General features: G+C 40.4%; 3 protein-coding genes across 3 annotated transcripts in view; 1 reads left to right on the forward strand and 2 right to left on the reverse strand.

Moving 5' to 3' along the window:
• Positions 1–3,041, reverse strand: part of LOC111243695 (uncharacterized) — a 21,305-nt gene extending 18,264 nt beyond the window's left edge. Inside the window, exons 1-3 of the mRNA XM_022789640.2 lie at positions 2,494–3,041; positions 1,781–1,979; positions 438–622 (exon numbers count right to left, since the gene is read on the reverse strand). Coding sequence (XP_022645375.1) covers positions 438–622; positions 1,781–1,979; positions 2,494–2,519 — 410 coding nt within the window. The 5' untranslated portion in view covers positions 2,520–3,041. The remainder of the gene's footprint in view (positions 1–437; positions 623–1,780; positions 1,980–2,493) is intronic.
• A 2,745-nt stretch (positions 3,042–5,786) lies between these two features.
• On the forward strand, positions 5,787–10,832 carry LOC147757809 (uncharacterized). The gene is made up of 2 exons (XM_086978504.1): positions 5,787–6,023; positions 6,471–10,832. Exons 1-2 carry the CDS (start codon positions 5,787–5,789, stop codon positions 6,603–6,605), a joined length of 372 nt encoding a protein of 123 aa, XP_086834630.1. The 3' UTR covers positions 6,606–10,832.
• Positions 10,833–12,557: 1,725 nt separating this feature from the next.
• LOC111243702 (uncharacterized) overlaps positions 12,558–12,767 on the reverse strand; it is an 8,657-nt gene continuing 8,447 nt past the window's right edge. Inside the window, exon 6 of the mRNA XM_022789658.2 lies at positions 12,558–12,617. Within this exon, the coding sequence (XP_022645393.1) occupies positions 12,558–12,617 (60 nt within the window). The remainder of the gene's footprint in view (positions 12,618–12,767) is intronic.

Genomic DNA, 12,767 nt, shown 5'->3' on the forward strand with positions numbered 1-12,767 from the left:
TTTTATATTCTGTCGAGCCTCGCCTTCTGAACTACGACGCGATCATATCTGATACAAGAAGGTTTTCCTCATTCTAGGTAGATGCTACTACTATATATGCGAAACATAATAAAACGGGTCTGTGTACCCTGACCTCTGAAGTCAGCTAAAAAAAGTGTCCAAAGAAAGACCCACAAACCAAAAAATCTCACAGATCTTTGGCTTAGTTATCAAAAGCTATGTTTTCTAGCGACTTTTTGAACACTCTACAGAGGCAAGTAACTCATCAGGTGCGAAGCATCAGGCATGTCAGACAGAGCCGCGAAAAGATCTCTACAATGTGCTTGCGGGTTAACCTATCTAGCATACTGGGATAGATATATCGAAATTCTCCGTGCAGAATAACACTCATTTAGCCGTCTGTTAGCAAAAAAATACAATATAATAGCTCGACTCACAAGGGATAAGGATCGTTGATTGGTCGTTGACCCATTGGATTAATGGGTATGACACCTTTGTTAAGATCGCCGCAGAGCGTGTCTCTAGGAGATAATTTGCCGTCAACAAGTCTCTCACTGCATCGAAAACTAGCTCGATGGTACGGGGGTTTGCGGACCTTTGGAGGGTGCTCGTGATCTTTAGCCTGCAAAGTTATCAGTAACAAAAGTATCGTACATTAAAGGTGGTGTTATATCAGGCATAAGAAACTCACGTGGCTGTGCTAATTCGGTGTAAAACATAGAAAGCAGTTAATGAAATAATATCTATCATATATTCCAGAAAAATTATTATCGGAGAAGAATAAAAACAGATTTTAGTGTTCCCGTATATCTATTATAGTTTATTTTCTTCCAATAATCTTAATACCCCGTGTTAAAACTTTTCGAATTGAGTTCTAAGTAGAGATGCGCGTTTTTACTGATAAAAAGGATGTACCACATCAAAATCTGTGATATCGAGATGGACTTAATAGGACCAAATTAATTGAATTACGATAAATTAACTGAATACAAAATTCTAAAACATAAATAGGTCGAGTCAGCTATACAGTTGTACCTCTGGGTAACATTACGAAGGGGAAAAAGGACATTTGCAATCGTCACTCGATCATCAGTTGGCGAAGATCGCTCCTCGACATGATAAGTTAAATGAGTGAAGCACGGAACCAGAAGCCACTGCTGCTGACGAAAGTTAAATAGAAGACGCGTTTACTGCGATACTTGTCGACACGTGAAGAGAAACCAGCTATAACTAGCATAACACTTTATCATTGTGTTTTGCTAAAAATCAAAAAGATGTTCCGGCAGACAGGCGAAAAACGTGTCCGGATAAGTTGAAGTTATCGTTCGCATAATGGAACAAGCGAATATAAATGAGAATATATATATGTATATATATATATATATCCAAGTAATGAATTGACGACTAGACGATCTGCTCGTGAGCAGACTAAGAATCTCTTCACAATAACTGAATGAGCAGGACGTGCTATTCACCGTCTGTAAAGCCATCGATAACCAGTCGAAGTAGTCTGAGCTTATATAATGTTCTCCCTAGCTGACTGCAAAAGGTAATTAATGGAAACCGACGTTTACACTGAACACTACATCGTGAACGTTAACGTCAAAATACGTAGAACCACACGCTCGTCCGCTAGACGAATCACGATAATAAAGATTACATTTTATTGTGATATAACATTAGAGTTCAGCGGGTGACACTTTGTAAGACTGGAACTTCTACTGCAGTAAATGCATGTATAATGTCAGGACTAGTAACAGAGTAATTAAGAGGCAAATACCTTTATAAACGAATAATATCCTTGTTCGAATTGGGGTTCTGACAGGAACGGCCCCCGAGGTCGAAATTGCGTCTCGGCTCTTTGAACTAGCAGCGGTACAATCATGCAGATAACGAACAGACAAACTCGAGGTGGCATTGACTCGAAGCCTTGGTTACGGTGACCTAACATAATGGATCCGTGATGGCAGATAGGCAGGCTGAAAATCACAAGTAAAAATACACAGACACACACACACAAACACACACACATAACGATACATATGTGAGCAATATCAATGAGTTCAAAATGAATAGCGGGATCGTTCTCCGCTTCTCGATAACTCGAATAAGCGTGACGCTACACCGTGCCGATATCAAGTAATTACTGCTTAATAGTAAATCATGGGCCGGATAGGTAGATTCTTGGATTCGAATAAGATCGTGAGCAAAAGTGAGAATATTTTATAATAGGAATACGTTGAAGATGGGTTGCGGTGCGTTGTGAAGCCGGAACGAGAAAAACGCCAGTGATAAAAGGCAGTCGCTTCTTGTAAAGAAACCTAGTTGGACCTAATATATTGCAGATCATGATATTTGTACTCGATTAATAGTATTTATATTTTTGACTTTAGTACCTATATAATTTAAAATTGCATAACCTATCCTAAATATATCAATTCTACTATAGAATAGTGTATATATATATATATATATATATTTATGTATATGTACATTAAATCCCTTGTCCTATGTTGCATCTTCTATCGGGTACGGTGGTGGCATTCGAATCGTTTAAGGTGTCACATATTTTAAACTGGTATCCCGTCATCGTATCACCGTGCTTAGTTAAGCAATGAATAGGAAGCGTTCCAAAGTCAGCGAATATCGGCTGGCGTAAAAGTCCGCGGACGCACACTTCCCTTAGCGGGCTGACTTTCGTTCTACATGTATCGTACAGAAGATAACGGCAATCCTCTGATCATTCAGACTACAGTGGTTAAAGTTCGCAAGTAAAACACAGCGCCTTTTAAGTTGTTGCCTTCGAAGCCAATGCAGACCGTTGGATGAAGTGTCATATCACCTATTTTGTCTAAATCGGAATCAGTAGAATGTGGTTTTGCTATGTTAAAAATCAGCTGGTCATACTCTATGCCAAAAAAATCGGCAAAAAATAAACAAGCTGCGCTACAATTTTCAATAGAAAAATGAAAATACTGAATTTCACTTTCTTTAGATAGTCATTAGATGCTTTTTAGCTTTAGGCAGATCAGCAGTACCACGCTAGTAAAAATGTTTTCCTGCTATGAGACACTGATGCATCCGGGTCTAATTGAAATATCTGCAAAGTCTTAATTTTCAAGAAATCATGTAAGGCACGGAAAAATTATTGACCCGAACAGCATACCCCCGAAACTAGGAAAACCTATATGTTTAAAATAAGGCCCGTTTTTATTTCCGTCTTACCTGATATTTCGGTAATGATCGAGCCAGCTATCTGTTTGAGAAGAAATATCTTCTACATGCGGTCACAAGGTTTGCACGATAACGATTCGTATAAAAAAAAAAGTAGACATTGCCTAATTGATTTAGTTATTGTTCGCGGAACACGTCTGGCCTTAATTCTATAAAATATGAACGTTACAATAAGGAACACGCAGTCGTTACATATCGATTATAAGAGCTGAAACTCGCGCCGTCTTGGGCTGGGTATATAGACACGTAGGCTCTGACCTGATTAATTGATTATTTGTAATGGATCCTAAAATACGGACGTGTCCACCTTTGATGGACCCATATGGTTGATCATTTCCATGTTCACTAAAGATATCTCAAAATTTGTGCATTTTCGGATATCGATCATGGCAATAGTCCGTAAGGAGACACGTGCTGTAAATGGATCATGCAGTATTTATTTGAAAATGTAATTATTTTAATTTGTACTTTTCACTAACCATACGAGTACAAAAGTAATATTCCTAGTTCTTTTTTCTGGCAACAACCAAAAGTGACAGAGGTTGTATTGGTGATATCTGTATCGACTCGCCTAAAAACTCCTCGGTTTCGTAAAAAAAATTGTCTCCAAATGACCAAGTTCAGCATCGATCGTTTTGGCCGAAGTTCGTATTAAGCAGCCGTCCACGCTCAAAATAAGCAAAAAAGAAAAGACGAAGATAGATCTTCGAGGCTGGTAGCTGCGAAAAACACCAGAGCTGTCTATAGAGCAGAAATGGAACATGGTGATTGATTGATGTTTATGTTTACAATTCACAAACATTATACACGTGTCGACAGATGCTCCGAGATAATGAAGCCTGAAATAGATTTATGTTCAAAAATAGCTGCTATAGAACATACGTCGAGGAACATATATTTAATGAAAATTTCCTATTATTAGATTTTGAAACCAACCCAGGGGTACATGGTAGCTAAAAATTAAATCTGGACCGTGGATCTAATCATTTCCATATCTAGTAAAGAAGCAGAGATAACAAATCCTTGACCCTGTCAAATTATGTTTTTACTATAGATAAACTATAAGTTTTCCAACCCATAATAGATATTCACGAGTGCGGTTGCGAGGAGACACAAAATCGACTAACATATAGCCCACATAATTTTTCATAGCCTATATATTGGCAATTGTTCCGGCATTTTATGCAGGATAAAGAAAAGCCAGGTTTACAATAGAGAAAACTCAAGCATACAATTAAATACTCAATTTATAGTTGTGAAAAAAAAACGTCTACATTTGAAGCAGTAACCGCATAATCTGGAAGCCAATGGGAGAATAGGTTCGTTTTACCCTGTATGACGGCAGTTACCCACATGTGGCAAAGTGTCAAACAGGCTGACCTTCAAACACCTGTTGGACGGCTAAACGCCCCAGCGAGCGCGTTCTCTAATATAGGGCAGGATTTTCCGAGCACTTATTGGAGTAGTTGATTCGACAGCAGACGACCCAATGTAGAATCTTGCCAAGTAGGTCACTTTAACATAGTCGTGTAGCGGTATACTATATATCAGTATTTCCGAGTAAAGAGCAGCTCGTAGAAAGGAGTCAGGTTTAACCTTCTTCTACGAGCTCCTCGAGCTGTTCCGTCTCAGGTTGACAGTTACCCTTAGTTTCGACACACGGTGTACAATGCTGCTTAATTTCGAAAAACCTCTGCTAGAATTGAGGTTTTTTGCGCCGTCCGTTCAAAGAGGGTGCTTACCGTCAAGGGCAAATCTTGAAGTCGTTCGTGTGATTCTACGTAGCGCAGCTGGCATCGACAGTATGTTACGAGTGAATTAGAAAAACGAAACAAACCGAGATCGTCGAGTCTAAACGCATCTTTTCCGTAGCCCTTTATTAAGGACGCAATGCACTCCAAACGTGCACTCAACCGCAATGCAGTTTCCTTCGTCTTTTAGACTTTAACTGTTGAATCATTCGAGTCTAGACTTACCATAAAAAAAAAACAGCGTTTCTTTTAGCAAACGGTGCCGGATCGAAATTGTACTCCGTAAAGATAAAATTCTGCTCCGCTACCATGATCATCTGGCTGTGATAGCTGAAAAGAAGATCGAGTAGACGATCGTTACCCTCGAAATATGTTGGGCATCGCCTGCGTCGAAAAGGGTGACGAACTCCAATCAACAACTATGCATCACAATGTTCCCATGGAGCTTACGTTCGGCCCAGTATGCGTTTTTTAAATCCTATACAGTGCGAAACGTTTCTAAAAGTATAGTCTGATTAGAATACACAATTAGCAGAAATTATTATCACGTCCTAGACATTCGGACGTTATCGATACGATTGAACGAATTACAAATGAAGACATTCAAGAAGAAAGCGTTTTGTTGTCTACTATCAAAAGCTGGAATAATTCCCCTGGCAAATTCTTCCACACTGATCCTACTAACCACTGATAGGACTAATCGACAACGTTCTGTACAAAGCAAACACTATCTGATAGATCGGTCACAGTTTTGTAACTAAACAAAACTTAACAACTAACTAAACAAAAAAGTATTTTTACATGCCTTTCAGTGAGCTGATCAAAAACAAAACCCTCGAATTTCTGTCCCGGTCTTTGCCGTTCCTGAAGCAGCAGAACAATCTCCCGAAAGTTGCACGCTTCGGAGGTCACGCAACTGTTTTAGGGCTCATGCCTGTGATACGCAGCAGTTCGGCTACAGGTCCGGGATATCGCTTCAAGAGGTCGCTTCCGAACGCGTTTAATTCGTCGTCAACGGTTCACATCAACAATCACGAAGTGAGCTATCACAAATCGGTGCCAATACAGACGCTTAAATGAAGCTTGTAATTAACGCAGATAGCTATGGTAGATCTCGTATTAATGATCAGGCTCGGGATAATACGTGAACAGCCTGCGCACGTTATTATTACGTAGGCGTTTACTGCAAAAATACGTTCTAGTTTCAACTTGGTCTACTGTTACGTCTACACCGAACAATGTTAGTATATGCACTTAAGGACAGTCTGCCAATTTAACTTACTAAACTTAATTGAATACGCTGCTGCCATCGAGATGATAACGTGGATCAAATTGATTCTTAATATTTAGTTTTATGAAGTTTAATTATCGGCGGCATCGTGCGAGATAGGGCATGACCATAACATATATTACACGATTGGTACGATTACATTTTGTGTAAGATGTTTTTTTGTGTTTTAATATTTCGTCGTTGATGTTTGACAGGCTACAGATCACATCGATATGGCATCAAAAAGCAGTCTGAGTCCCGATCTCAGATCGACTTTGTCGCGGGAGAACATCCACCGGATGCTCAACGCCACCGTTAATGGGCTTTGTCAAAACGCCCAGGGAACGTAAGCTGCCGAAACAGTTGAAATAACGAAATATAATTTGTTTGTGATCTGTCACTTGTTTTTCTATTTGCAAAAGGGACGTATTTTTTTCTAGAGGCGTATGAACATTGCCTCAGACAGATGCATTGAATCGATGACGATATTATAACACAGTTATGCTAGTAATTATAGCAGTCCGTTAGAGAAGTTCCCTCAAAGAAAATGTCATGCAGCGGCCTTTTACAAGCGCATCCACATCTATAGAATGGTCATTTTCTTAATTAGTTGTTTTACCCGCGTCAACCCGGATCGCTGTTAATGAATATTTACAAACTACGTCAATTATCAGTCCGGGTTTCTTCTCAACTTCCATGTCCAGGGATCTATTAATTTTTCATGTGGCAGGAAGGTCTGGATTGTCTTGCTTTACAATACCGTAGTCAAATTTGAAACCTGTGTAGGTTAAAAATGCCATAACTATGGATAACTCTAACGAATGTCTGACATATCTGGTCTAGGAGCCGCTGATAATCCCTATTCTGTATCTCTCGCATTTATAAAAAAAAATATATTGATATCAACCCAAAAAGCTACTGTGACAACTGTATGACATCCGTATGCGTTATGGTCAAGCAATGCCTTGGAGCATCCATGATCGAATCGGACACTCCTGAGACGACCCTTTGCCACATATATTGTACACATATACCTGTTTGTCTGTGAAATGCACGCCCTGACTTTTCCATACTAATTAGATCATAATGAACTTTATTAGCCAACATCAGCGGCTAGAGCGAACACAGTAAGAGTGAAACTTCAATGTAGTCCAACAGGCTTCTGCATCCCTTCCTTAAGAACTAAACATTATCTGGACGCTCGGTTTGTCTGTAAAAGCAATCCAAAGGTTCAACTTGATAATACTGTAAATGTTGCTGATTCGTTTATTCTGTCATAATATCATGCCACATCCACGTTTATCCTTAACTACTCGGCAACGTTACGTGTTCATTGGTTTTGTCTAGTCAGCCTTTGTGGTCGGAACACGCGGTTGGCTCTCGATATACATTTGAGAACTTAGAATTTTTTTCAGGAAACATTTTTTTTGTTTGTTGCCGAACTTTCACGTTTACTTTCAATATTTTGCACAATGCGCCTATGTGCTTCATGAGGTAGAAAAGGGAGCTAGGAAAGCCGCATTGTTACATATCGATATTGTCCGATCGTTCTTTTGGAACAAAGCTATTGGACACTGTCTGCAAGGAAGTTAGATGGTCATAAAAAAAACTCTAGCCATCCCAAAGGTTTTAAAAACTGAGGAAAGTTTGCTATTGTTAGTTCACGCCCCGTATTACGAAATTTACATACCGTAGGGCAGTCCCCGTCGTTTTTCCTTTCGACGATGAATCATGTAGTCAAACCCAGCCATGTTCAATGGCGTAGTAGCTGCGCTTCACTGTAGTTCGAGCTTTCAAACAAGTGAAAGCTCTGCATTCGTCGGCAGCTGAGAGATTCGCTGACAAAAGTGGTAACAAAACTTCTTAAAAATTCAATTTTTTCCTCGACGGTTAAAAGGTAATGCTCTGGCTGAGGAATCCGTGAACCATGAACGCAGCTACTGCCCAAAGCCGCTTAGAGAGAAACAAATAATCTTCATAACACACATACAAACACGTCTTCTGCAGGCTAACGAACGACGATCCCAATTTGGCGCAAAATGTTTCTTCGCGGCGAACCCCTTTATATAGCTGTCAATCGCTCATCTGGACCATATAAGACAACCATGGGTAGCTATCATTATCATCATTTATTTTTGTATCCGGATGTTTTTTCATTGCTTTGTTTATCTTCGTTAAGAATATCGTTAGAATCTCCTTCGTTCTCCAGCTATCCTAAATCTTGTCTACGCTTTTTCGTTTGCGCCATAAATACCTCAATTCGCATTCGGTTTCGTTGGAAGTGCCATCTACCACTACATATTTAACATATTGTCGCTGTTAATACGTAAAACGGAGGGGAAAACCAGTTCAAGTTTCCGACTTCAAAGGAACTTGAAGAAATTGTCTGCTCGATTGCTTCGTCTTTTTTTTTTGGCCGCCCACTATTTTTTCATTGCCTGTCTTGCGCCGGCTGTCTGCTCACAACAGCCAGACAGACTTTTGATTTTCCCGTCGACGGCAGAACTGAGAGTCGTTCGCTATTATCTGTAGTAAACATTACTATATTATCCCATGGAAGTGGGCAGTTGGTTCAGATGCAGACTTTGCTATTGGAAAGTAATGGCGGCCATTCTTAACTTAAACCAGTTAATACAGCAGCGTCCCGTCACCTACTTTTGTATAGCCCATTAGGATGCTGAGGATGGAGTCGGTATCTGGTACTGAGATCCCGGGACGTGCTCATGTGAAAATTATCCATGTGTATGCCCCAGCAATTTGGTAATCGCGTCTTCTATTTTCGTTTTCACCGAGCACAGGCTGTGATCTTCAAAGTCATCAGCAGCGTCGTAGTTGCACACGTGGCGCGCCACCGGTACTTCCGGTTTCAGAAATTACGCACGTAGATATATCTATAGCGAAAACGGCGTGCTGAACGCCCACCGAAGCGCTAACAAACCAAGGGTATCTAACGGAAAGAAAAGCCAGCACCGTTCCACCATCCTTTTTTCAAACGAAACTTCTCTGGTGATGACCACGACAGATGACTCGTAGCCAAAAACACGTTTTGCCTCAAACAGGGAGCCTGGATTGGTCCGCTGGAACGGCCCCAGCTACTTACCATAAAGGAAGAGACACTAACGTTGTAAATATATCATGACTGTGCCGGCGAATGGCAGTGGCGGTTTTCAGATGGTTTTCACATAAACGTTTGTTGGTCGATCGACGATAGCTTCTCATACTAGCGGCTTACGTCGCGTGTATATGGTCGGCAAAAGATTATCAATAATCTTGCAAGATAGGTGATTACGGAACAACATTGGTAGCCAGTAGAAAATGATCAGAGAAACAGAAACTTCTCGTTACTGGGAAATATGACGCATTCACTGGCTAAATCAAAAAACAGCATTAGTGCTTTTACCAGTGTCAAAGCACCACTGTCAATAGAGATCTAATAATAATGGGTAAAACTGCTAAACACAAATACCAATTGATAGTAAAAATTCCATTATAGTTTCATAGTAGGGTCAGGTAATCGATAACCGATACAACGCGTAGTCCGAGTAGACGTTCGCTATTTATACAATTTATATGTGTTCGAGACGTTTGCCATTGGCCGGCCGTTGGGTGGCCGGATCAATGCCGTTCAAAGAACCTTGACGAAATAACTGCAGTCCAATTAACAGCATCTCAGCCTAGCACTGTCCTTATTATTTTGGCAAAGCAAGTGAATTGTCCAGAATTTTGAATATTTTTGCAATACGCTAATCCCTTGACGGGTAGCGGATGGTCAGTGCTAGGGCAAGTCGCAGAGTTCAAAGCAACACCTAGCCATAAAATACACCATATGGTCTTTAGAAAAAAGTAATTTTCTCGCACGGTGTTCCATATATGGAACATTTGTCGAGATCTCTTTTTGAAAAAAAACGCTGTGGAGCACCGCAGTGGTGCGTCTCATGTCCGCTGGCTGCGGTGGAATGAGGTACGACTGAGATATAAGGGAAACGTCCGCCCGAAATGAATATGCTTGTTCGTGACGGATAACCCAATAATATCTTAAAAAGGAAGAGTGTCCGATCTGGAGAAGCTGAGATAGATATGTGCTGGAAGTCAATCCATACAACAGGCAAATTTACAAACTTTCTAAAGTGTACATCTTCTCAGCTCGTTGACATCGACTATTGTCCCGACAGAATTCGCGGTAGCGTACGTTTAGCGTCGTCAGCTAGCAACCATACGATTGCCAAAGTGCGGACATAGCTGGAAAACACGACAACTACACGACACCAGGGGCTTGCTAACTTCATTGGCATGAACAGCAACCATGGCAGAACTTCAAGGAAGCCAACTCTGCAGCTGACGTGTACGGAAGCGATATGGCGGCAATGAAATCAGATTGGCGACATTCGACAGGGTCGTTCGCGCGTCCTTCCCTTGTTGCGCATCCTGCAGTAACTAGTTAGGGCCGAAAGCCGGCCCGGATTAACGCTGACCTGCCAGTACAGGACGGTTCACGATTGATATTAAGAAAGTACATGATCGTTTTTGACTGGAGTCAGACGGGTCTAGCCAGACACGATGAAGATCTCATGACAAAGTTGATGAATTCATGATTTCGGCGAACGGCCAGTTGGTGTTGTGTTATTCTGCACGGAGAATTTCGATATATCTATCCCAGTATGCTAGATAGGTTAACCCGCAAGCACATTGTAGAGATCTTTTCGCGGCTCTGTCTGACATGCCTGATGCTTCGCACCTGATGAGTTACTTGCCTCTGTAGAGTGTTCAAAAAGTCGCTAGAAAACATAGCTTTTGATAACTAAGCCAAAGATCTGTGAGATTTTTTGGTTTGTGGGTCTTTCTTTGGACACTTTTTTTAGCTGACTTCAGAGGTCAGGGTACACAGACCCGTTTTATTATGTTTCGCATATATAGTAGTAGCATCTACCTAGAATGAGGAAAACCTTCTTGTATCAGATATGATCGCGTCGTAGTTCAGAAGGCGAGGCTCGACAGAATATAAAAGATAACGATTCGTATAAAAAAAAAAGTAGACATTGCCTAATTGATTTAGTTATTGTTCGCGGAACACGTCTGGCCTTAATTCTATAAAATATGAACGTTACAATAAGGAACACGCAGTCGTTACATATCGATTATAAGAGCTGAAACTCGCGCCGTCTTGGGCTGGGTATATAGACACGTAGGCTCTGACCTGATTAATTGATTATTTGTAATGGATCCTAAAATACGGACGTGTCCACCTTTGATGGACCCATATGGTTGATCATTTCCATGTTCACTAAAGATATCTCAAAATTTGTGCATTTTCGGATATCGATCATGGCAATAGTCCGTAAGGAGACACGTGCTGTAAATGGATCATGCAGTATTTATTTGAAAATGTAATTATTTTAATTTGTACTTTTCACTAACCATACGAGTACAAAAGTAATATTCCTAGTTCTTTTTTCTGGCAACAACCAAAAGTGACAGAGGTTGTATTGGTGATATCTGTATCGACTCGCCTAAAAACTCCTCGGTTTCGTAAAAAAAATTGTCTCCAAATGACCAAGTTCAGCATCGATCGTTTTGGCCGAAGTTCGTATTAAGCAGCCGTCCACGCTCAAAATAAGCAAAAAAGAAAAGACGAAGATAGATCTTCGAGGCTGGTAGCTGCGAAAAACACCAGAGCTGTCTATAGAGCAGAAATGGAACATGGTGATTGATTGATGTTTATGTTTACAATTCACAAACATTATACACGTGTCGACAGATGCTCCGAGATAATGAAGCCTGAAATAGATTTATGTTCAAAAATAGCTGCTATAGAACATACGTCGAGGAACATATATTTAATGAAAATTTCCTATTATTAGATTTTGAAACCAACCCAGGGGTACATGGTAGCTAAAAATTAAATCTGGACCGTGGATCTAATCATTTCCATATCTAGTAAAGAAGCAGAGATAACAAATCCTTGACCCTGTCAAATTATGTTTTTACTATAGATAAACTATAAGTTTTCCAACCCATAATAGATATTCACGAGTGCGGTTGCGAGGAGACACAAAATCGACTAACATATAGCCCACATAATTTTTCATAGCCTATATATTGGCAATTGTTCCGGCATTTTATGCAGGATAAAGAAAAGCCAGGTTTACAATAGAGAAAACTCAAGCATACAATTAAATACTCAATTTATAGTTGTGAAAAAAAAACGTCTACATTTGAAGCAGTAACCGCATAATCTGGAAGCCAATGGGAGAATAGGTTCGTTTTACCCTGTATGACGGCAGTTACCCACATGTGGCAAAGTGTCAAACAGGCTGACCTTCAAACACCTGTTGGACGGCTAAACGCCCCAGCGAGCGCGTTCTCTAATATAGGGCAGGATTTTCCGAGCACTTATTGGAGTAGTTGATTCGACAGCAGACGACCCAATGTAGAATCTTGCCAAGTAGGTCACTTTAACATAGTCGTGTAGCGGTATACTATATATCAGTATTTCCGAGTAAAGAGCAGCTCGT

Source organism: Varroa destructor, unplaced genomic scaffold (assembly GCF_002443255.2).
Source record: "Varroa destructor unplaced genomic scaffold, Vdes_3.0 BEIS01000002.1, whole genome shotgun sequence".
Lineage (NCBI taxonomy): Eukaryota > Metazoa > Arthropoda > Arachnida > Mesostigmata > Varroidae > Varroa > Varroa destructor.

Excerpts from the sequence above, each read along its gene's own strand:
- LOC147757809 (XM_086978504.1), top strand. The coding sequence starts at position 5,787 with ATGCCTTTCAGTGAGCTGATCAAAAACAAAACCCTCGAATTTCTGTCC. Across the intron at positions 6,024-6,470 it reads TTCACATCAACAATCACGAA|GCTACAGATCACATCGATAT; the intron begins GTGAGCTATCAC and ends GATGTTTGACAG.